This window comes from Camelus bactrianus, chromosome 3 (genome assembly GCF_048773025.1).
Source record: "Camelus bactrianus isolate YW-2024 breed Bactrian camel chromosome 3, ASM4877302v1, whole genome shotgun sequence".
Classification (NCBI taxonomy): domain Eukaryota; kingdom Metazoa; phylum Chordata; class Mammalia; order Artiodactyla; family Camelidae; genus Camelus; species Camelus bactrianus.
In genome coordinates this window covers 109165860-109192082 of record NC_133541.1, presented here as the reverse complement: position 1 = coordinate 109192082, position 26223 = coordinate 109165860, and the positions used below count along the sequence as shown (strand labels likewise).

At 45.1% G+C, this 26223-nt stretch overlaps 1 protein-coding gene and 1 long non-coding RNA gene across 3 annotated transcripts in view; one reads left to right on the top strand and one right to left on the bottom strand.

Moving 5' to 3' along the window:
- Positions 1-26223, bottom strand: part of LOC141577111 (uncharacterized) — a 742740-nt gene that overhangs the window by 681060 nt on the left and 35457 nt on the right. The gene's annotated exons all lie outside the window — the stretch shown is intronic.
- GLRA1 (glycine receptor alpha 1) overlaps positions 1-26223 on the top strand; it is a 79910-nt gene that overhangs the window by 29975 nt on the left and 23712 nt on the right. For both annotated transcript variants that reach the window (XM_010970016.3, XM_010970015.3), the window contains exons 2-3: positions 2638-2765; positions 8338-8405. In XM_010970016.3, the coding sequence (XP_010968318.1) occupies positions 2638-2765; positions 8338-8405 (196 nt within the window). The remainder of the gene's footprint in view (positions 1-2637; positions 2766-8337; positions 8406-26223) is intronic.

Genomic DNA, 26223 nt, shown 5'->3' with positions numbered 1-26223 from the left:
CTAGAGCTGCACACCAGCTGTGAGTCTGGTGCTGAATGGAGAAAAGGCTGGGACAGTGGTACCAGCTGTGGGTCACAGAAGGCATCTGGCAGGACTTCCCAGTCATGTGGGGACTATGGGGCAGCTGAAAGCAGCAGAGAGCCCAAAAGAAGCCTCCAGAGTGGCTCTCAACTACTTCAAAGACACACACGTGCACATGCACATGCACATGCACACGCACACGGCAAGACAAGAGCAAGACAATACATTGAGTGCCTGCTATGTATCAAGAACCGTCCTTGGCACTTTTTTAACATGTGCTAGCTCAGTTACTCCTTGTGCAAAACTTATTTGATATAGCAGGCAACCAAAGTTCAGAGAGGTTAGGTAACTTCACCATGGTCACACAGCTAGTAAATGGAGATAAGTCTGATATAAAATCATCTGTTCTTTTCACTCTTTTCAAACTATTCTATATTACATCTCACAGGACATTTCAATAACACACACATGCAACAGACACACCATATACATGCCTTGTGAAAGACATTTCAGGCTTTCACACCCTATACCCTGTGTATACATACATGCTGCATGTACACACAAAAATGTCCAAGCTAAATCCCATGCTTAACAAACACTTGGACATGAATATGGTCTTCACATTTTTGTATATCCAAATCTATGTACCACAATCCACTATACATCCACAAACATTCCTGTGCACACCCTAGTCCTCATACACATCCATCTATTTGCACATGTAACATGCATATACTTCACACAGAGAAATCTACCCACATCACACAAACTCACAAACATCCATAGTCACACAGGTAGAAACAGTATAATTCATTTATCCCTCATATCGTCCATCAAAACGAGCTCTTCAGTATACGAACAAGGAATCTTCAGATTACTAAGCATGAGTGTCTAAAAATCCTAGAATACCTTCTGAATCTTCAAAGGAATAACAGATGACTTTCACCCTTTTTCATTAGTGAGTATAATAGTCTAATAATTTTTAAATTGTTAATCCAAACATGAATATTTATGAATACTTCCTACAAATCAGGACATTTGATTAATTAAAGTAGCACGTTATTCATTCATTCGTTCACTGTACAGTTACTGAGCACCAGTTATGTGTGAGACCCACCATGATAGACAACAGTAGGAGATTAAATAGACAAGCAATCAAGAAATATAACCACCATGATTCATGGTCTCGGAACTCAAACGCAAGTAGCGACAGGACAAAGTAGCATGGCCGTGAAACGTGCATGACTTGAAAGGACCGGGTGAGTGACGGGATGTGGGAGAGCATGAGAAAACATAAGTGCTACCTGGAAAACTGCGGTCTGGAGGAGCAAACTTGGGAAGGAAGCTGTGGCCTTCAGTTTGGAATGAACTTGAGGCAAGGCAGGACATCGAGGTGGACGTGCCCTCCAGGTGGTTTGCAAATGAAGAAAGGGGAAAGCCAGGGTGGAGGCAGGAACTTGAGAGCCATCCACTAGAGAGGCTCCCTTAAACAGTCACAATTCCGAGATCAGAAAAGGGGCCAAGGCAAAGAACAAGGGAGGTCTTCCAAGTCCTTGGGGAGCATGGCATCCTACCTGGCTGGGTGACAGCAACTCTCCTTTTATGCAACACATGCGCATCTCTCTGTATGCACACTTCCTCCAACTTCCCAGCCCCGAAGCACACAGCAGGGCTGCACTCGCTTCCAGCCTGCTCCAGGGTATAATTTTCAGGACCAGGGAAGCTCAGTTGCCCAAGGCAATACAAATGATTGCTCTTTAACCCTTAAGCTTCCAATCTTGACTCTTCTAGAAATCTGCATGCCTTTGAGAGTGTGGCAGGGGAAGGGCCACATCAGTAACCTATACTACGGTGTGAATGAAGACCTGGAACTACTTTGTTGTGGGAGAGGGGTGGCAGAAACAATGTGAAGCATCCCCAGCGGTTTGATGCCAAATCCCCCAACTCTTGATACACTGAGGGAAGCTACCACTGATTTACTCTGGGACCTATGTCAGATTCTTCTTGCGCTGTGCCTCAGTTCTCCTAACTGAGCATTTTTGAAAGTGCATGAGATAGTCCCATTAGAAAAGGCACCTAAGCTTGTAGAAGTTTGAGAAGACCTGAGGTAAAGACACCTGATTAAATTTGTGAGCCCAAATGCATTTGACTTTGGCATCTTAAAAAAAAAATTAGTAACTGATTCTAAAGAGAAACTTTGCGGAAAGGCTGGACTGTTTGATCTCTAAGATTCTTCTGGGCTGCACTGTTCTACGGACCTGTTAAATTGCTGGCACCCAAAACTCAGGTCTGGGCCAAGTGGGAGGTTAATCCTTCAATCTCCTCTCCCAAGGAAACCAGCAGCTAAGTGTGACCAAAACCTTACAGATGCAGCCTTAGAAGAGTCCCCGGCTTCTCAGCATCAATCAGACACCCAGCTACCCTCCAGGATCCCCGGCTGGCTGATACTTGGGCTGAGTAAACCTCATGAAGGACCTATATCACCCATTTCTCAGGCCAAGAACATTCTATGGTTCTTAGGGCTGGGCAGTCAACAGGGGCTGAGTGAGGCTGGGGCCTGACCACCGCGTGAGAAAGGGCCGTCACTAACCCTCTGCTTTCTCTCTCCTTTCTTAGCCTTGCTGCTTCTAAGGAGGCTGAAGCCGCCCGCTCCGCATCCAAGCCCATGTCACCCTCAGATTTCCTGGATAAGCTCATGGGGAGAACCTCTGGATACGATGCCAGGATCAGACCCAATTTTAAAGGTAGATAAACATGCATCTCAGGGCCCCAGAGATCTGTTTTCCTAGACTATGGAAGCAAGCAGCATGAAATTATATACAGACGGTAAATACAGGGTATAAATTCCATGACTCTTCCCTCTACCTGAAGCAAATATTGTGAGTCAGTTGGCCAAGAACAAACAAATCCTCAGAGTCCAACTCACAGTATCTCTAGTTGTCAGAGTCAGTATATGAATTACAGCTATTTGCAAGCTCTGGTTTAATGGACAAGACATTACCATGGAAAGTGGAGAAATGGGTTCAAGTTTTGCTTCGGGCACAAACTTACTTTCTGAGCTTGGAGAAGCCTCTTCCTTCCTCTGGGCCTCAGTCTCCTCATCTCTGCATGGATAGAGTTGGACATCTCTGCAGTTTTTAAACTATGCTTCATGGAGTTCTAGGACCTCCACCCTGGGTCCCAAAAGGGAGAAACAGAGGCTAAGATGAGCAAGTCCACCTTTGCTTCTCTCCTAATCAGCTCCACTTTTATTTGTCTTAGATGAGATGTTTCCAACTAAAATTCATCCACTGAAAGCACCTCCTAGGTTAACAAATAATTTTGAAACGGTCTAGCCTCATCAGAGTCACAATTTCAAATGCCTGGTAAGGCAACAGGGAGTGGGTGGAGACTATGGAGAAATAGAAATGAAGGCCCCTTGAAAGCGGGTGCTTTTCCTTAGCTCCAGCCCGTAGTTACTCTAGAGGAATGTGGGCCTTGTGTTGCCAGATCATCCAGAATTCCCAGGGGAGCCAGAAATCACTATTTATGCAAAACTGCTTGATTCCTAAAACCTGTAAATTCCAGGGTGGGGTAATAGCTCAGTGGTGGAGCACATGCTTAGCATGCACAAAGTCCTGGGTTCTATTCCCAGGACTTCCATTTTAAAAAAGTAAATTCAAGTAAAACATGTTTGTGAACCAGCCTTTTGTGTAGCCAGTTTACAAACCATACCTGAAGGGATCTGAGAAGTTTCTTTCAGCTCGCAGTCCTATGAGATCTTAATGTCTCATAACAAGAGGGGGCCAGTTCCCTTTGTCTACTGATGCTTTAGGAGGTGGTAACCACCTCTAACTGCCGAGCAGGTTTCTGCAGGCCCAGTGTTAAGGACTTCCTTGGGACCCTGAGCACCCCAACCTTCCTCCCAGCACCCCTGCAAAAATCTTATCTCAAAGACGCACAGCCAACCTCCTAATCAATTCTTGATTCCAGATGCCCTTCCTCACTGCTCCTTTTGGCTCAAGTCCAAGACCAAACAAGGGATGTGACAGCTGGTTATAGCTTCCTAACATCAGCTCAGTCAGCCCTCCTCCCCACTTTGTTCTCCAAGTCCCCTTTTCAGAGTGCTCTGCAACTAGAAAATTGGGAGATGCACTGAGCTTTGCTTGGGGGCCCGCCTCCCACCTCTGTTTACCTCAAGGTGCTTCTGCTCCCCCACCACCTTGCTTTGGAGACCACTAACTTCCAAGATTATTAGCATAAACTTTCTTCCCTCAAGGACAGGTAAGTCAGTACCCAAGCCCTTCACCCGGGTCACAGTCTTAAACACCCAGAAGGCCAGGCAGGATGGTACATGACTGAAACAGGATGGGGATAAGCAAAGAAAACCAGAAACCACACTCCGGTAGGGGCTGCCACTTCCCAAGCCCTGCCCAGAGCTGCCAGGTAGGAATGCAGGCCTTCCAAGATAAGGCCTAAGTCTGCGATTTTGTGTGAAATCTTCCTAGTTGGCAGCTAAATCACATCTTGTAGAAACACCATTGGTCAAGTCAAACGCACTAGAAAACTGATCACCTGCTTGCATCCACTACCCCTCTCAGTTTCAGGAATTTCGGCACGCTGCGCCCCCTGGTGGGACTTCTTGGAACTCCCGTCTGAGTAGACGTATCTTGGTCTTGCTCTCCTGAGAAAGGAGACTCACTTATTGAACGTGGGTGCGTCCTGGGTTCATGTGTTAGTTATCTTCTGTGCATACTACTGGACTTGGCACAAAGAAGGGCCTCAATAAGCCTGTCATAAGTGAATAAATGAACAAATTACCCCAAAGATGTGCTAAGTAGAGCAGTTAAGTGACTTTCCCAGGTCACACTGCCAACCAAGACTGGGGACTTTAACGCAGCTAGCTACTCTGACTCAATTCTCTGTCTAATGCTAGTGATTTATTTATTTGCTTATTTCCTGATTCATTCATTTATTTACTTACTCACTTAGCAGTGGACATCTTTAAGAGAGAGAATTTCACGCAGACTATAAAACCATTGATTATGGGTCCTTCCCCCCTCCTCTACAACCTTACTCAAAACACTTGAGCCCCAAATCTACAGGACTAGATAACCTGTTAGGCCTCTCACAACCTGTGCTAGCTCTAACCCCTTCAGTCCCCTAGGACTTGGGCTCTGAGCACAGTGCAGCTTTGGGGGGGGGGTGCGGGGAGGTAATTATTATTATTTTTTTTTCTGGTGGAGGTACTGGGGATTGAATCCAGGACCTCATGCATACTAAGCATGTACTCTACCACTGAGCTGTACCTTCTCCTTGAGGTGCAGCTTCTTGGAACCCCACCCCAGGGCTGGGAAGCAAGATTGCTCTACTCTCCTGCTGTAAGTGATGAAACACTGGGAACAGGGCATCCCCTGGCCCTGAGCCCCAGGGCCCCTTTCACGCTGCCATGTAGTCCCACTTAAGATTCCCAAAAGCCCCCCTACAAACCACAGAACTCCTGAAAAGCCCAGGCAGAGGAGGCCCCTGTGGCCCCCAACACAATAGGAAGAGGTCGGCATTGTTTGCAAACTCCACAGCATGGGTAATCACTCAGCAGGTTCCTTCAAGCACCAGAAATTTTGCCTGCTCCTGACTCTTGAAGATAGGGGTGCGGGGAAGAGCAGGCTGAGTCTACAGAACACAGTGGCAGTGCAAATCACAATACTGAAGTTCAAAAGCAGTAAAACTGGGTTCTAGACCTTCCACTGACTGCTTACCTGATATGAGTGACCCAGAGGAAATCACCTGACGGCTCTGGGCCTCTGTTTCTACATCTGTAAAATGACCCGATAGGACTAGGCCCTACCAGCTTTCAGATTCTGTATCTTCTGTGAGACTTTGTATATTATAATGGCTCCCAGCATCAGGGGCACAGCCCAAGGCAAACATGGACACAAAAGCAAAATTAAACTTTAATATTTAATGAAATATATACATTATCCTGCTGCCAAAGGCAGCCAGATTGTAATTTTCTTGAGGATAATTTAATTTCAGATTTATTTCAATGAACCACACCTCCCCATGGGGTCCTTTTGGCTGGCACCCTCTCACACACATAAATCAGGATCTAATGTATATGGGAGTCACAGTACCAGACACTTGCAGGGCCTGGGTAGGAACTCTGTGCATGTCATTTCAAGGCACAGGCAGTAACTCTTTGGGGCATCTTAATGGTATGAGGCTAAATGAGAAGAAAAACCTGGATCTGAGTCTAAATGAGGGGAGAAATAAAACCTTAAGAGGCCTTTGTTTAGGTAAAAGTGACCAAGGAAGCAGACTTCCACTCAGCATAAGGAAAACATTTTTTTAGCAGGCAGAGCTATCCAACTATGGAAAGGGCTGCTCAAGCTGAAATGAGTTCCCCACTGCTAGGGGGGATCAAGCACTCAGCCTTGAATGGTAGCAGTGGTCCCTAAGGCTGGCTATGCACAACCATCAGCCGGTTGCTCATTCAACAATAGACTCTAGGCTAATTCCCATGGATGTGGGTTCACTGGGTCTGAGGTTGGGCTGAGGAATCTGTAATGTAACAAGTTCCCCAGATGATTCTACTGCAGACCATCCAGTCTGCACATCAGCTTGGGAAGCAATTGATTAGGTGGACTTTAAGAAAGCTTCCAGCCCTGAGATCTTATAACCTCATAATTCAAATGGGTAGCTTCCATAAGGGAATTCCAAACCCACGGAGTTGAGAGTGACTGCCCAGATCAGGAGATACTCTTCCAGACTGATGGGGAAATTGTGACCAGAAAAGGGAAGGTGTGAGCCTGAGGAAAAACAGCCAGGGAGTACTGAGGGCTGTGTCTAAAACCCAGGGATCCTGGCAAAGCCCTTGCAAGGAGAGCCTAGATTCTCACAACAGGATTGAGTCCCTTTCCACACACCAAGATTTTTGAAAAGAAGGAAATCTCAGCAGAGTTTGGGTGAAATGCTTGGGCTCCTTTTTCAAGAAGGACAGAGGGGTGGGTATCAGAAAACCTGAGTTCAAGTGCTGGCTCCACCACTTGCTGGATAAATAAGCCCAGGTGAATTAGTAAAAATTCTGTGCTCTCTGTGTTCCACTTATGAAGCTAAGATAGGAACTTGGCCCTGACTACCTCAGGATCTCATGGGGATCAATAAGAAAATGGACATGAAAAAATTCACAAATTGCATGTGCAATCTTATGAGAAGGATTATGACCTATTATCCAAGTCTTATCTACCTTCAAGGTCAGCTCAAGTTCATCGCCTTCATGAGATCTTCCCTGATGCCTTGCCCTTTGGAACCTCTCTCACACCCAGATTCCTACTGCGTCTATCTCCCTTAATCATGGTCTCACAGTCCTCCCTGGTAATTTTATCCTGGCCCTTTGTCACCTCCTGTGGAAGCCCAGTGCTTAAAATCCTGGATTTTGCCACTGTGTGACCTTAAGCATGCCCTTTCCTTTCTCTGAACCTCTTTCATACAAGTAGAGCTGTTAAGACCACTCGCTTTGTCATGAGATCAATCTAAGCTCAAGCTTGACCACTGACTAGCTGTGTGGCCATGGACAAATAACCTCTCTGAGCCTCTGTTTCCTCATCTGTAACATGGAGGTACTAACTCTGTCTTCTCATGGAGTTGTTGAGAGGATAGAATGAGATAATGTTAGTATCACTCTCAGCACAACAGCAAACCTTGCTCAGTAAATGGTAACTGCTATAATTAATAGTGTAAAATGAAGAGATTGGACTTCAGTTAGACAGAGGTCCCTCTAGCAAAGAGATTCCAAAGAGCAAATATTTCTCCAGTTCTTCCCCATCCCTTGCAGTAGAATTTAAAAAGCTTGCTTATGGACTTCCCTTGAGGTTCCGTCCAGATTCCTCGGCTAGGCATTCCCATCAATGCCCTTTCAGACAACCATCCTTGGTTCATTAGTTCAAGGCAAGGAACTTGCTGTTCCTTGTGATTCCCAAGGTGGCCTCCAAATGTTGTAGCCGTAAATACATTTCAGCCACAAATTAGAAGGCAGCCAATGGGGTTTGCGAAAGGGATTTCAACCATATGGCAGGATGATGAATCATCCTATGTTAATGAAAGTACATCTCAGCTCAGCCTCTGGTGTTCTGTACCTGGTGCTCACTTGGGGACCAGGGAATCTGGCATAGCAATGCGGCTGGAAGTCCCAGCTGCTAGAGGGTGGGGTGGAGGGCAAGCAAGGATCTCCCCCACCAAGGGGGATCCATCCCTAAAGTCAGTGTCTCAGGTAAGGGTCCTTTCCTGTGGGTTTCCTCATGGCCTTGGAGCTAAGCAAGAATCTCTTTTGATTGGCAGGTCCCCCGGTGAACGTGAGCTGCAACATTTTCATCAACAGCTTCGGTTCCATCGCTGAGACAACTATGGTGAGTGAATCAAAACACAAGCTGCTGTTTCCTGCTGGGGATGTCTCTCCTGCTGAAATAGTTACCCTCTGTATTGCTCTTCCCCAAGGAGGTAGAAAATCTCATGTTTTTTCAGGTCTCTGGGGGTAAACCATGGGATTTGGACATTTTTAGTGCCCCACTCAATGTTCTGGGTGAAGATATATCTGAAAATGGCGAAAGAGCTAGGAGCACACGCTCCACACTCAGGATTATAAAAACAAAATTCTATCAACAGGCTAAAGTTTTAGACTAAAGCAAAATGTAAAAACCTGCTTTTAAATTTAAAATTCAACTGCGGAATAACAGAGGACTGTTTTAGAAGCTGAAATGGGTATGTTGGGTTGATTCTTCTCTCTGCTTTTGTATGTATTTGAAAATTCCCACAGTAAAAAGTTTAAAATAAATCAATTACGCTAGGAAAAAAGACTAGATGGAAAAATACCAAAATGTTAATAGCAATTATCCTTAGATGGCAGGCTGATGGATGATTTCATATTCTTCAGTATTTTTATATTTTTCAAATTTCTACAAGGAGTAAATATTACATTTGCAATTATAAATAAAAGTCACACTATTTTAATTTTTTTCCTCAATCCTTGAAAAAAAAATCAATTGTCCGAGTTTTGAAAGGAGTGATCTAGCTTTTGAGAAAATAATTAAGGCAGCATAAAATGATCTCTGTATGAGCAGAGTGAGAACTAGCCAGTCAATCACCAAATCCTGTAGATGTAACTGCCTTGAAATCCTCCAAACCATGTATTTCCAGACGTCCGCCTGCCCCTAGTCTAGTTCAGCCTTCCACTGTGGCTGGCTCACATTACTGCTAAGTGGCCCCGATTTTCACCTTGACCCCCTCCAATCCATTCTCTCTCACTCACTGGTCTTTCTAAGATGCAAACCTAACCCCACCAGTCCTCTGCTTTAACGCCTCCCTCGTGGCTCCCCCATCCCTTTGCCTTTCTGGTTCTGCCTGCCCATGTCTCTTCCTCTGTCTTCCTACTCTGAGTACAGGGAACTGTTCAGCGTTTACACAGGCGGTGCTCTCTCTCTGACTTACAACCTTCTACTGATGCTGTTGAGGCCTCGGCCCAGAGCATCCATTCCAGCCTCCTTTCTCTTATCAACCCCGATGCTCCTTTAACATCAGAATTACCTCCATAGGAAGCCTTCACACTCTAACACGTGTGTACACGTGTGTGAGTTCATGTGTGTGCTCGACCTAAGGCTAGGGTGGGTCCTTTGTACACATTCTCATGACCCATGTCACAGTTCCCAGAACACCACTTACCACCGACACTTACACTGTAACAGTCTGCTCATCTGGCCCTCATCTCACTGTAATGTAAGTGCTTTGGGGGCCAGGATCTTGTCTCATTCCCTGTGGTGACCTCAGCCGCTAACACGGTGATTTAATAACAGGTGCTCAGTAATTTGGGGAAATAAATAAGCCAAATCAGATATATTCTCTGTTGATTCAAACCTTATTTGGTCCTAAACATTTATGGAGGTAAGATCTAACCTTTTAGTCCCAGGCTGGCAAAAATTACTGAGCTCTGTATGTCATTGTGGCAAATGGTCCAAAATTCTATTCTGTTGCAAAGAGGCCAGGATATGGTCAGGTGGAGCCTGCCCACATCCAGAGGACAACTGACCCAATTCCCTACAACTAGCAGGGAATTACGGAGATGGCCCTGCCCGTTGACTGAGAACAAGCATGGCTGCGTTTCCCTGGGAATCCAGGTCCAAAAACCAAGTCTTTCCACCCTGTGCCTGGATGTCTTGTTATAGACCCCAATGAGCTCCTCTGCTTTTTTCCTCCTCCCTCCCAAATCAGAAGCCTGTTGACATTCACATTATGCATAAACTTTGTGTGGTGAGTGCTGACACTTCCACCCTTCTCCCCGAAATGGTAAAGAGTTATCAAGCCAAGTCAGGGACCACCCCTTTATGTAAAGGACTTGGTTACATGAGGACAGGTGTACACATCTGCACTCCAGCAGCACCCCACCTGTTTCCCTGTAATGGTCACACAGAGATCGATTTCTTTGATACAGATTACTAAACACAGATTCCTGAAGCAGCTTGCCCTTACTTTGTGTGGCAGTTAGAAGCCCAGGCTCTGAAGTCACAGAGACCTGGGATCACTCCCTACACGTACAATCTCTCTACACCCCTGTTTGTAAAATCCCAGGGGTGATTAACATATGACTTTACCAAGTTATTTTCAAGTTATTATGGATGGAAATTATGTGCAGGAAAGAGTTTATCACAGTAAAACCCTTGTAAATGCTCTTACTGTGTTCAGTGATGATGGTGATGATACAGACTCTGGGTGCTATCACTGACAGCTGTGTGATCTTAAGTCATCCCTAGACTTCTCTGAGCCTTAGTTTCCCCTTCCCCAGTGTCTCCTCGCTCCCTTTTCAGACTTCACTCCGGCTGCATTTTAGTTTCTACAGAGACAGTGTAGCAGTTAGAACAGAGTCTTCCACGCCCAGACAAAATCTGAGGCTCAGCTATGTGACCTTGAACAAGGCAGCCTGTCTAAGTCAGCCTCCTCATTTGTAGAACAGGGGACAGATAGCATCCACCTCGCCACCTGTTGTGAGGATCGGGAGGTAAGGCACAAAAGTGCTAAGCTCAGCATCTGACACAAAGTACACACACGATGAAGGTCAGCTATTATTAACTGCCAGTCATAATTTTCCACACATTTTCACATTCACTTTCTCACTGGACGCCTTCACCAAACACTTGCTCTAACAATCACTCTATAAAGTAGACGTGGCAGACACAGTGTTCCCCAATTTACAGCTAAGGAATCTGAGATTTGGTGACAATGCATCCCAGAACGAGTTAGTGACTGAGCAGTGATTAAGACCCAATTCTCATAACTGTCAGAACATCGAAGAGCAAAGACTTGGAACATTGAGGGGCCCCAGACCCACAAAACACACTTGAACAATGACCTAAGTGTTATCAAACCTCAAATTGTGCCAGGCTCAGCATGCCTCAGGAGAAAACAGTAAATGAAAAATGAAGATAACCGACTAGGGGAGCCCAGAGGAGTGGCCCCCTGGGGTGGAGACAAATAATGTTTAGACGGAAAGTGAAGGGTAAGCAACAGTGTGCTTCTTTGGGAGTGGAACACAAATGACAGTTTTCTCCTTGTTAACTGAAGTTAATCCAAACTAGGAGTTGTCATTTTCCAGCTTCTACATTGCATAATGATGTGATTCCCCGCCCCCTCACTGGGTTCTTAATTAGCTACAGGTGTTTAATTTACATTGTGGATGATTTGGGGGGAAAAGAACCTAAAACCTCAGAGCTAGGAAAAAAGACCTTAAGAAATTGTCTAAGTCAGCCTTTATCTCACAGAGAGAGAGAATCTGATGGCTGGAGTGGGGACATCACTTGAGGAAGGTCACACAGCATGGAACAGGTGTGGCAGAAACCCAGGTCCAATGTTCTCCATGGTGGCCAAGGGGTTCCCTCCCCCTCAGCTTCTTTCTCCCCTGGATCCCACCAACCAAACTCTTTGGACCACTTTCCCATTCAAGCCTCTTTCCTTGTCACTCAGAATATGCTTAGAGGCCAAGATTGGACTCGTATTAATATGATAACAAGAGCAACAACCACACATTTAATGCTACAGTGTGCCAGGCAGTGTGCAGAGCACTTCTACATATCTCATCTCATTTAGACCTCATAGCAACCCCTACAAGGCAGGACATGTCATCCCCATTTTACAGATAAGTAAGCTGAGGCTCAGGAAGGTTGAGTCACTTCCATAAGGACATATGACTAATTGGTGGCAGAAGTGGGATTTGAACTCAGATCTATGTCACTCCAAAACCCACGTTCTCCTGAGCCAAATGTAAATATTTAATTCCTGGATGTTTTGGATTACCTAGACCTCACTTGTTTTTTCTCATCATAAGAAAGTTACAGCTGAAAGGGAACTTCATTGAACAGACACGCCCAGGGCTCTGCCTCACCAACCATGCAAAGAACTGGTTGTGCATCCTGGCTCATGGCAACATGGACATAGTCCCAGCGTCAGAAGCCTTCCAGGCTGTGTTTATTCTCTAAGAGCAGCAGGAGTGCAGAGTAGCTCTACAAACAGCTGGAGCCCCCAGGCCTGACGGTCTGCCTCCCAGGGCCTGGCTTTGCTCACCAGAGCTGACAGACCTGAGAGCAGAGAAGGCAGCCAGCAAAGCAACAGGGGTCTCCAGCCATTCTCGGCTGAGGTTGGCTGGCCTTCATCTGACCTTTCCAGCGACTCTCGTTGAGTCTGTGCAGCAAGACGAAGACAGAGGTTGGAACAGGAATGGATGAGGGAGAAGAGGGAAGAGAGTCCTGGTCTAGAGTGGTACCTTTGGCAGTCAATAAAAGATCTAGAACTCAAACCTGGAGGGAACCATCCAGCTTGTCTGGACACATGCTTATCAGCACAAGTAAGTGTGTGCACTGCAGCATCTGTATGTCTTTTTTTTTTTTTTTAAGGAAAAACTGACTTTATCAGTGTGTATGATTTGTCTGTTGTCTGTCTATCTTAACATAAGGGTTTTTTTAATATATACTAGTTTATCTATTCTGTACATAGTAGTTTGTATCAGCCAATCCCAAACTCCCAGTTTATCCCACCCTCCTCCCTTTCTCCTTTGGTAACCATAAGTTTTTTTCTTTTTTTTTTCCCCCAGTAAGTTAATTTGGAGGGGGGCATTTCATTATGTATTTATTTAAATAATTTACTGAGGTGAAATTCACAACCTGGAAATTTACTATTTTAAAATGAACAACTCAGTGGCACTCAGTACATTCACAGTGTTGTGCAAACACCACTTCTATCTAGTTCCAAAATATTTCCATCACCCAAAATAAAACCTCTTACACATTAAGCACCTTCCCTCTATTGGCTCCTTCCTCCCAGCCCCTGGTAACCACCAATATGCATTTTCTCTCCCCTAAGTTTGTTTTCTATGCCCATGAGTCTCTTTCTGTTTTGTAAGTAAGTTCATTTGTGTCATTTTGTTAGATTTCACAGATAAGTGATATCATATGATGTGTGTCTTTCTCTAACTGACTTACTTCACACAGTATGTTCATCTCTAGGTCCATCCGTGTTGCTGCAAATGTGCGTGTTTGTGGTATGTGTGTGCACGAGTCAGCACATTTACCTGAGCCTATATGCATGTCCGTGTGAATGTGTGTACATACAAAAGCATGTGAATAAGTGAAAGAATCTTTAAATGTGTATCAGTCCTTGGCTGTAAAAACAAAATGTGTATCCATGTGTGGGTATATTTATACATGTGCACAGATGTACATGTGAGTGTGTACATGTGGGGACACGTAGAAGGCTGGAATTCTCGTGCAAGTAAATGTGAACAGACGCGAGAGACAGTGTGTGTGTGTGTGCAGACAGAGTGTCTGTGTATGTGTACTGACGTCCTCTGGGCATGAATCCTAGCATCTTCATTATCAGGACATGTGCTCCAGACTCTCTTGCCAAGGGCCAGGCTACCCTGGTACAGAGACAGGCACACCGTGGCCAGGACCCCTGGCGATTGGCAATGGCCTGTCCACCTACAGTTCACAAGTTTGGCCTTATTTGTAGATATTAGCAGGCAATGGACAGAGCCCTGAACCAGGAATCCAGAGACCAGAGTTTGAGTTCTAGCACCGCCACAATTTAATACCACTGAGACTCAGTTCCCCCTTGGCACCTGGCTCTAGGAATGATGTGCAGAATACGTGAGAAACAGGTATGAGAGCACTTTATGAACATGACAAAAATGTAAAGGATTATTAACTAAGTAATAAGCTAAGGACTCCCACATATAAGCATAAGGAAACACCTTTCTGGGTTTCTGTTTGTTTGTTTGTTTGTTTGTTTTTTAATTTAATGAAAGTACTAGGGACCGAACCCAGGACCTCATGCATGCTAAGCACATACTCCACCACTGAGCTATACCCTCCCCACTAACCCTTCTGGTTTTTTCCTTGTGTTCCCTATTTATTCATTTATTGTTTCCACCCCAATTTTCAGGGTTCCATACTGTCTGTGCTGAATATGGCATTAGGCTCTAGGGACATAGATCTGTTTTGCTCATATTAGGCTAGGCTCTCCTGTAGCAACAAACAACCCTGAAATCTCGGTGTCTTAACACAGCAACGATTGACGTACTCCCCTAAAGTCTGCTATAGATCAGGGGGGGGGGCTCTCTAGGACTGCTGTCCCCCACGTCGTGGCTGAGGCTGAGCCTTGCATTTCCATGTCAACATGTGACTTCACATTTGCCGTGCAAGGGAAGAAGGCAGGGAAGGGCTGAACACTGGCAAGTAAATGCTTTCTACCCAGAAGCGACATGTACCACTTTTGCTCGCATTTCACCATCCGAAGGAAGTCACACGGCCCTGCCTGAAGAAAAGTATCCTCCCTTATGTCCCCCAGAGTAAGCAGGAACCAGACACCAGTGAACAGTAGGTCTCTGCTTTCAAGGAGGCTATTGGAGACGGTGGACAAGAATACCAAAGCTGATACCGCAGTGTGGTGAGTGGGGTTACAGACGTGTGCACAGGACGCCAGGGAACACAGAGAATTATGGCAACCAATAGCAACACTTTGGGAGTGTGAGTAGAGCTCGGTGGTAGAGCGCATGCTTAGCATGCCTGAGGTCCTGAGTTCAATCTCAAGTACTTCCGTTAAAATTTTTTCTAATATTACACAACATTTTATAAATATGTATCATGTGCCAGACCCTGGGAAAACGCCGTTGTGTGATTTTGAGTGATTTCTCTAGAGTAGAAATCTGATCGTGGTACTTTCTGTGTTAAAACCTTCCAGGAGAGAATGGCCTTGTGGAATGATGCAAAGGTGAGGGGGCTTTTAAAAGCTGGTGTGTGTTCAGCAGTGCTGAAAGAGGAGACAAGTCAAGCAGGAAAAGAGAATGGTGTCCAGTGGGGTTTGGTGGTGGGGGAGGGGAGGAGAGGATCTGGTATGAAATTAGGGAATGTAATTTAGGAGCAGGAAGAAAGCAAGAGACAAAAGGAAGCAAAGACAGGGGGAAGATAATTCTTTGAGATAATTCTACTGTAAAGGGAAGGAGAGGTGCTGGCAGCGGTGTTTGTCATTTATTGAGCACTTTTCTAAGCACCAGGCATCTGTGGCTGGCAAATTATGGGGATTATTTCATAACAATCCTTTATTATAGGTGAGGAAACTGAAACGCAGAGAGGCTTAATTCACCCAAGCTTTTCCAGCCAATAAATGTCATCAGCAGTCATTACCCCAGGCTGCCTGAATCCTGGAACCCTGCTCTTGGCCTTGGCCTAGTCCATCTCCTGAGCTGGGGGCAAGAGGAGAGGCTGCAGAGCCAAGCAGATAACGGGGTCATGGGAGGTCATGGCCTCGTCCTGGGCTTCTGCACTCTGGCCTGGCTAACAGATCGGATCTGTGCTGTTCTATCAGAACTGGTATCATGGGAAGACCTTGACTATCCATCCCTGTGGGTATTTGCAAATGAGACCTCAAGATACATGAAAACAGCTACCATGGAAGGAGATGACATGCCCCTCATGTCCGACCATAAAAGTTAACACATTGTTTAGGGAGCAGCCACTTCACAATGCCTGCCTACTGCTGGGATTGACTGAAATGAATCAATTGATGAATGAACTGGGATCAGCTGAATGTATGAACTGATTGTGAATCATAGAAGATAAAACTTAAATCCATCTACTTCTTTCCAAGTCTGCTGCTGTCAACTCTAGGTAAACTTGGCACCGTCTCTCCCCTGCTTGACTGAAACAGCCTCTCCTCCCTGTGTCCCCTCCCACTTTCCATGGTGGCTAGTAGGATAATTTTAAACCGTCAATCAGATCACCACATTCTTCTTCTTCAAATCCTGCAACAGCTTCTCAGTGCTCTTACTACGTTCAGTTCCCTCTGCCCAGAAAGATCTTCGCACGATCAGCTCCTTCTCATCCTTCAGGCCAGCTCAGATACCGCTGCAGAGGTCCCTTCCCTGATTCCCTATCAAAAATGTTCCCCCTTCCAGTCACTGTCACATCACGTTCTGTTGTCTTCAGAGTAATATCTAAAAAGTAAGTTTGCTTGTTAGTTTGCTGTTTTGACTGCTTTTGTATTGAGTGCAGGGACCTTGTCTCTTTCAATCATTCCCTACACTTCCAGTGCCCAGTGCACTGCCTGAACCATACAAGCTCTATCAATATTTATGGAGAGAATTAACTTGGAAGTTCTCTAGTTCAACACCCACCTGTGGTCAGAACCTCTGCCACAAACATTGTGGCCAAGTAGTTTCTCCCTGCTCACCTCCAGGGATGGGAAACCCTGCACCTCTCAAGGCAGCCCATTTCATCTTGGGACACCTCCAACATCTCCATTTTCCCGTGGCTTTCATTCTGATCCTGGGGCCACAGAGAGCCAATTTCTGCACCTGACAGCCCTTCCAGGAACTGAGGTCAGTCCTCTTGCTCCCCCCCACCCCTACATCTGGCTCCTTAGACCATTCCCAGTTCTCAGTCCCCTTACCACCCAAGGTGCTCGCAGAGTACATCCAGCGCATCCATTCCCATCTCAAGATGAAAGGCCAAGAAATGAACCCAAGCCCTCAGGGGTGCTCAGAGCAGAGCAAAGTGGGCCAGTCCTGTCCTTACTCTGAGTTAGTGGGTTCAAAGCATTGTTTTTGACAACAGCCCCCCCCACAGTTCATTTTTAAGCTGAATCTTTTTGTTTGTTTGTTTGTTTTTATTGAAGCATGGTCAGTTTACAATTTTGTGTCAATTTCTGCTGTACAACATTGTGATTCATTTATCTGTACATTTTTTCGTATTTTTTTTATTATAGGCCATTACAAGGTATTGAATATAGTTCCCTGTGCTATACAGTGTTGTTTACCTATTTTATCTATAGTAGCTAGTGTCTGCAAATCCCGAACTCCCAGTTTATCCCTCACTGTCTCCTTCTCTCCCTGGTTACTGTAAGTTTGTTTTCTACGTCTGTGAGTTTGTCTCTGTTTTGTAAATAAGTTCATTTGAGTCCTTTTTTTTTTTTTTTTTTTAAGATTCCACATATAAGTAATATCAAGTGGTATTTTTCTTTCTCTTTCTGGCTTACTTTACTTAGTATGATGATCTCATGTTCATCCCTGTTGCTGCAAATGGCATTGTTTTATTATTTTTTATGGTTGAGTAGTATTCCATTCTATAAATATACCACAACTTCTTTATCCAATCATCTTTCGGTGGACATTTAAGTCACTTCCATGTTTTGGCTACTATAAATAGTGATGCTATGAACTTTGGAATGTGTGTATCTTTTTGAATTAGAGTTCCCTCCAGGAGTGGGGTTGCTAGATCATAGAATAAATCTACTTTTAGTTTTTTGAGGAATCTTCATACTGTTTTACATAACGGCTGCACCAAACCACATTCCCACCAACAGTGCAGAGGGTTCCCTTTTCTCCACACCCTCTCCAGCATTTATTGTTTGTAGATTTTTTTAATGATGGCCATTCTGACCGGTGTGAGGTGATACCTCAGTGTAACCTGAATCTTACGTAGCACTTTAATGAACTGATTTTTGAGAATGGGCTGTTGTGGATGAAGTGGAGCCGAGACCAGGAATCTCAATTCCCATGGTCTTTTCCTCAATCTGCCTTTCCAAGGCAGCTCTGGGACCCTCCTCAGAACCCTAAAACCATTTCTACACACACCATCACCAAGACATTTCGGTTTAGGTAACAAGTCACAATGTTGATTGACACTAAGCTTATGGACAGCAAAACTCTGGAACTTGTTTTAAAGCATATGAGTAACAGATGAAAACAAGGTTTTGTAGTAAATCCAATAAAAAAGAGAAGAGAGGGAACAGGAATGCCCCTGCTTCACCCTCTCCCCTTGTCCCATCGAAGATAACTGCTGTAGGCAAACATTTTCTTGTACATTCTTCTGGTCTCCTTTCCTTGATTACACATCCATTTATGTGCATTACCCATCTTTGTGTAAATAGGATTGCACAATACAATTTGCTTTTTCCGCCTCACCATGTCTCAGAATCTCTCCACACTACAAACATAGATCTATCTCATTCTTAATCCAAATTTGGAAATATAATAAGTGGTTTATTATTATTATTAAACATTTATTATTATGCTTATTATAAACATAAGAAGTGGTTTATTATATATTATTGATATATGACCAAATGATTTAATCAATGTTTCCAGACTTTATGGCTTGCCTGTAAAATTCCACATACGATCGTTTTATGGTATTTATTTGACCAGACTTCTCCTCATGGACCTGTAGATTGGTGGAGCTTTTCACTAATACAAACAGTGCAGCAGTGCACCTTTCCCTGGGATAGATCACAGGAGTGGAGTCATTTTATCAAAGGACATGCACTTTTTAAAATTATTTTGACAAATATTATCGCCCAACTCACTTCCAAAGAAGTGTCAGTAACTTACTGTTCCCCAACAGTCCTCATTTCTCTTTCTCCTTTCTGACCCAAGATACTAGCCAAGCTTTTTAAATTTACCAAATGGGATTTTTTAAGTGGTACTTCACTGCCATTTTAAATTTTCACTCCAGATTCCTCGTGAATTTGAGTGTCTCTGCATATTTTTTGGCATAGTGAGCTTTTTTCATAATATCATAGGCTTCTTTTTCACACGTACCTGCTTAATCCATGTGGAGTTTGGTTTTCTGTAAAGTATTTGGTGATGGTTTACCTCTGTTTTTCTCTGGTTAGATAGTAATTGTCCCAGCATTATTCTTAAGCAGGGACTGTTTCTCCACTGATTAGAAATGCTGTCTTTCTCATACACGCAGTGCCCCTGTGTACCTCAGTCTCTTTCCAGTCTCAGTTTGTTGTCTCATTGCTGTTTGTCTGCTTCTGCGCCAACACCACACTCCTTTCACTATTATGGCTTAGCGCTGGATTTCTGTGTCTTGTAGAGAAAGTCCTCTTTGTTCTTTTATAAGGTTTTCTTAACATTTGCAGCCCATTTCTTTTTCCACATGAACTGCAGAATCAGCTCGCCTATGGAAATCACCTCAGATTTTGATTGGGACTGCACTGAGTTTATAGATTAATTTGCAGAAAATTGACATCATAACAATAATATATAAACGTGGTATGCCTCTCCATTTATATAGGCATTCATTTGTGCCTTTCAGTAAAGTTTTAGAGTCATATATATATATATGTGTGTGTGTGTGTGTGTGTGTGTGTGAGAGACACACATTTCTTGTTAGGTTTATCCCTAGATTTTGTGTGGGGTTGGTTGCTGTTGAGGATGAGACCCTTACTAGTTGTTGCTTTTCCCATTACACTTTCATTACACTACACAGCTAATGCTAAGTGACTTCTTACACTCTGGGGTTTGGGAGATCCGAGAGAAAGTCTATTAAATGTCATCCAGTTAGACGTGGCTTAACACTCCACAAAGCCTTGGTAAACTGAAGACCAAGAGAAAGCCAAGGAGGGAGCCCTCAGAAACGCCATTAGAGTGGGTTACAGGCAGAAAAACAGGGTTAGAGGCAGCTTTAGCATCACCTGCTGGGTGACTCTCTCCAATACGCCACCAAGAGAGGCATCACACTTGTGAATTTATGGCAGCCCAGGGTTGGCTCTCCATCAGATCAGATTCACCAAGACTGACTAACGACAATCAAACCCACAGAAGACTGAAGTGGGTAAATAGGACTGCCGAGTTATTTACTGATAGGGCTTCCCAATCTAATAATAGCAATCCTTGTGTCCTCTATAAAAGCACCCCCTTGCCACTCTCCGAATACCAGGAAAGCAAATCAAAAGTTGCCTTTGACATACTGAATTGGAGGAAAGGAAAGTAGACAGCCTTGATGACAGTTTCACCCAGACCAGAGAGAGGGCTAAGACACTGTCCTTCCCTCATGATACGCAAACTCTCTTTCCAGAGACAAAAGATGGTGTTATCCCAAGTCATGTGACCCTGTCCTTCAGATGATGCTGGATTATCACCTGCCAAATTCCTGCTCCTCAAACTGGCCTTTCTTATACTACAATGAACGTCTATGATATGTTTATAAAATAGTTCTCTAAACAAGACATGATACAATAAATTAGGGTTCCTCTTACTACATTACCAGCGCACACCTGTTCACTGCAAGTACACAGGGGTCACTGCACTGACGCTGGGGCTCGCCGAATTTCTCTGCTGCGCGTTCATCTCTGCTGGTAGCTTAACTCTCAGAGACCAACCTTATCCTCCATATCGCCGAGGTTGCTAGTGTTGTGTCCCAGTTTTATGCCCTGTATGCAAATACTGTCCTCTTTCCTCTTTCCAGGTTAACGTCCACCCTTCAGTTGGCACCCTTTGGCAATCAGTGACAAACCCACCTCACTTTAATATCACAATCCAAAGTTCTCCACCTGATACTGACTATAAGGATATGTATGAGCCAACCTGCCACATGGGCTCAGTGAGGTCCCAATACACTGGGTCTACCATAGTTCTTTCCCTACTCATCTAGGAACTTGGTTTTTAAAAGAGGAAATAGAGAAGCAGCATGCAATTGTCAAAATAATGTGAAGTTGGGAGCCAGACAGTCTTGGATTCATGTTCCTGCTCTGGCACCTACTAGCTGTGAGACTTTGGGCAAGACACTTCACCTCTGTTTAATCTCTCTGAATTTCAGTTTCCTCCTCTGTAAAATGAGTATGATAATATCCAGCGTGCTAGGTTGAAGAAAAGTTTAGAGAGACAATGCATTTAAAGCTCTAAGAAATGTTAGACACCCAATAAAAGTAGCTGCTATAAGCATTTTTATGTAATTATTAAACTCACGCTGAACTTTAGTGATCCCCTAAAGACAAACAAGGATGCTCAGCTCCACTGGCCCAAACCATCTACAGTTCTCTACAACAAATGTAGCCCTGATTGTGTGAGACCCCAGTGAGAATGCGCCAGGCAGGATGCTGACTTAGGAGAGGTTGAAGGCACGGAGCAGGCTTCTGGAGCTAAGGAGGCAGGCAACGGTCAGGATGTGAGCAGACTGCCAGCCAGCACTGGGCTTGAGCATAGGGCAAACAATGGGTCAGCTCCAAGGGGCAAATCAGGAAGGAGGCAGGAGCTCTAGTGGGCTGCTGGACCTGGGACAGAAGCTTTTTGTCCTTTGTCCTTTCCATACTTCCTGCTCACTGTGGGTGTCTACAAACCCACAGGTTTGTAAGAGCAGCCAGGGGCAGTATCCAAGGGCACTGAGGTGTCATGAAACTGTCGCTCAGTATAATTCTGGGAGATTCTGGGTAGTGTTGTCTAGTGGTTAAATGCTTGGGCTCTGGCATTGACATCATGAGTTCAAATCCTGGCTTTGCCACTTACTAGCTGTGTGATGTCAGCAAGAGGACTTTAACCTCTGTGTGCCTTGATTTACCCAATTGTTCTAGTATCATCTAGGATGATACTAGAACCTACTTCACCAGATTATCGTGAGTATAAGGTAACACACACAATGCACTTAGCATCATTCCTTGCACTTGGTAACATCTCAGTCTACCAGCATTATTCACATTGTTATAATCAATTCCACATCTGCCAATGACTAGTGGTGGGAATGTGACCTTGTAGGGCTTTAGTTTCCACATCTATCCAATGGGGATAAGAATCCTCCCTTTCGTGCCAGACTTCATAGAACAAAACTGATGCGAGGGTGCTTTGAAAAGTAAAAAGCATCTAATAAGTATGAGACATTATTAATAAAAGAACAAATACAGTGTACTACTTAGAAGCGTAAGACTTTGGAGTCAGCCAGTCATGGATTCAAGCCTCACTCTGTCACTAACTTTAGACAAAGAATTAAGTATCCCCGGGCTTGGTTTATCCATACAATGGTGTCCCTGTGAGAATTTGGAGAGGGCGTTCATTAAAGCACTTAACGCTGTACCTGGCACTCAGTCAGGATTTAGGAAACTCTACATGTGTCAGTGAGCCGGGTCCACACTCTCGCAGGACTGCCAGGAGACCAGGGCTGACTCTTCCCACATATGGAGGTGGCATCTATGAGTTGGGTTCCACAGTGCTTCTCAGAGGTCTGGGAAAGTGCCTGAAAGGAAGCAGCAGCTCGTAAACCAAGCCTGGGCATCCTCCACTCTGAACACCCCCTGGTCCCTGGCTCTCAGCAGACCAGTCTAGCTCTCAAGCATCTCAATCCCAAACCCTGTCAGAGTCGGGTCTAAGTTAGAGTTTCCCCAAGGATTGCAGAGCCTGTCTGCTGGCAGATTCACCATGCTTCCCCTCCTCCTGCCTGCAAAGGTGTACATGTGGTTGGGAAAAGTAGTGTGACGGGGATCAGGATTTCTGTCTGCAAGTCCCACCACAGTCAATGAATTGCTGTGTGCCCCAGGGTCTATTTCCCCCTCTGGGCCATGTGTAAAATGAAAGCATTGAGACAGACATCTACCTATAATATTTGATGATGAAAATGATGAAAAGGAAGACGATGATGACAAAGAACAGATTCTCTTCTCTACCCCACTCTCCACTCCTACTGTCTTAGTTTAGCTCCTCCTTGTCTTTTACTGAACTGTCACAACAGCCTAGAACAGGTCTCCCTGGTCTGTTTTCTCTCACTCCCAAAACTTCATGGTCATTCCTGCCAAACTGACCTTCCTAAAGTCAAACCGTGATATTGCTCCACTGCATGAGACCTCAGTGACGCCCAACTGGCTGCAGAGTAAGATCCAAACACCTTGGTTTGGCAGTTAAGGATACCCACAGCCTCAGTTCAATCCATCTGCAGCCTTACCACAGTAGAGTGGTTGAGAGCATGTGCTTTAAATAATCAGACAAATCAGATTCGAATTCCAACTCCCTTATTTATTGTGTGAAGTTGGATTAATTACTTAACTTCCCTGAGCCTTTTTCATCAATAAAATTAGGGTGAAAATACCTATGTCATAGGGTTGTTTTAAAAATAAAATGAGTAGAAGTGTGTGGCATGCTTAGCACAATACATGGTACTCAGTAGGTCCTCAAAAAGGGGAACTATTACTACATACACAGCTGATGGTTGAGCTAAACTGAACTGTTGGAATGCTCGCCTACACACTTTGCTTGTGTCATTCCTTCCACATCAGACTCCTTTGACCCCCCAGCTCCAAACATCCTAATCCTAAGTACACGAAGCCTGCAGCCCTGGTCCTCACGTCCTGTCCTGCTCTGCACCGTTGCTCCTCACCGGTGTCCTTCCTCCTCACACCTCACTGGCCTCCTTTCCAGCTGAAAACAGATACTATTCACATCTCGGAAGTATACCAGATCCAGAGATGCTAACTTCAGGAGGATAGAACAAACTGATGCGGCCATTTCAAATGCCAGTCTCTCTCCAAAAGCATTTCCAAATTCACCCAACCTGCCCAGAAGTAGTCTTGATGACTTGACAGCAGTATCTAAGAGCAACTGGTTAGAGCCTCTTACGACCCTTATCACTTTCAGTTTTGGGTGTTAGATTTGAGTCCATAGCTTGCCTTGCTTGCTTCATACTTAGAGCTCTCCTCTCACTGCTCTCCTCTTGAGAGCAGAGTTGTTTGCAGAGTTGAATCAGGCTTCCCCTTTGAGAGCTGGAAGGCTGAGGCTTAAGAAGGTACAAGAACCTGGCTCCCTGTCCTCCTCTTGGTGATGTCTCTTGGTTCTGGCTGCAGTGGTCACACATCTCGCCCTCCACGCCCCCTTCCCACCAACACACGCTGCAGGCTCTTAGCTCTTTCCTGTCTCACCACAATCCTGACTTGGGAGGAGTTTGCTGGGAGAGGTTAGAGTCTGAAATTAAACATAACAGAGGTGGGGTGTGGGGGTGGCACACAGGAAGCCTTCAATAAACATTGAACGACAGAATGAACGAGTTAATGCTCTACCTCGGTCTTACAAGCATGGAAGCTGCCCAGTTTCCAGAAATCAGACCATCAGGGAATCTCAGAGGCAAGCCAGGAGAGTTGAGGCTAAAGTCTGTAGAGCCAGAGCTCTGGCAATCCCTCCCGCCTGGGACTTAGACGGGCCACCCTGGGGAGTCTGAGACCCAGAAATCAACTACCGGAAGTGCGACCTGAGGTTCTCGGGTGGAGAACTCAAATATTGCTCTTCCAGCCCCTGGACCTGAACACGGACCCCTAGCATGTTGAACACCGGCCAACATGAGTGTAGGAATAAGTAATAAGGAAAACAGCATTTAGCTTTCAGCCTGTTACACCAGTTGCATTGATCCCTTCCCAAGGCACTTCCCACTGCTGTTCACCAGCGAGGGTGGAGCAGATCAGCGGATCAATGCAGCAGCTTGTTTGGGTAGCGGCTGCTGAGGGGAGGAGCGGCGTCACTGGGAGGAGTCCGGCTGCCTGCGGACACCAGAGACAGTCTCCACGCCTCTTACCCTCACTTCTCATAAGTCATTTCATAATGAGACCCTACGATTTTTAATTTGTTTTTCTTCTTTCGGGTGATGTATATTTCTTTTCCTTTTTTTTTTTTTTTTTCTTTTTTAACAATCAACATGCGTCACTTATTTTTTTTTCAGAGGTGCTGGGGATTGAACCCAGGACCTCAGACATGCTAAGCACGCACTCCGCCACTGAGCTATACTCTCCCCCTGCATTACTTCTGTAGTAAGAAAAATAAAATATTTTTAAAATATCACTAATAAAATGCAAACATCGTAATGTCCTCCCCTACTTAAAATTCTTCGAAGATTCCACGTTACTGTCAGGATGAAGTCCACACTCCTCCGGACAGCTTGCGCGGTCCTGCGTGCTCCCTCCACCTGCTCCCATTACTCATTTACTTGCTACTCTTTCCAAAGTGCCATGCTCTTGCTTCCTCTCTAGGCCCTCACAGATGCAGTTCCAACTGCTCCAAATGCTTTTTCCTCTTTGGCTCAGCCATATTTGCTCTCACCTTAAATAGCACATCTTCCTGGAGCCTTCCCGGACCCCCACACCCAAGTCTAGACGGGGGACCCGACTTCTGTATCTCCCTAGCACTCTGTACTTAACCCCATCACGGCTCTTATCTCAGTGTGGTGCACTGTCAGTGCTGTGACAGCTTAAATGTGTCTTTCTTGTCCTCAGCAGATGCTGCGGTGCCTAGAACAGTGCCTGGCATTTAGATGCTCCGTTAAATGTTGCCGGAAAAAAATAAAAGCTAAGAACCACTAGCTATTAGATTTGGAAGGGTTCTTAGAGACCATCTAGCCTAACTTCTTTTACCAGAGGGACCTAGTAAAGCAAATCCAGGTTCTAATCCTAGGTCTTTTCTGAATTGCTATGTGGCCTTAGAAAATGCCTCTGAGTCTCAGTCTTTCCAGCTATAAAATGAGGAAAGCCCTCCCAACTCCAACTTTTTCTGGCCTCCTCCTCCTTCTCCTCCTGGATATTGGGTAGCTCATGGGTGCACGGACTGGGTGCGCAGGTGGGATGCTGCAGGAGAAGTACAAGGTCAGTTTCATCTTCTCAAATGGTTGCCCATCAAGTGGAGGCGATAAGACACACACGGTGAGCAAGTGCTCAGTTAAATGTTCCTAGGGATGCCGTTCTGCTAGGAAATCAGAAGAGGAAGAGATCAGGGAAGCCGGGGGGCTATGAGGCTCCTGCAGGAGATAAGGCTTAGGCTGAGCGGGCAGTGAGGATGAGAGAAGCATCCGCAACACAGAAGCGGCTGAACTTAGCCATGGGACGTCATGAACACGTTCTCACGCCACAAGGCTAGACTGGTGTGGATTCAGATTCCAGCTCTGC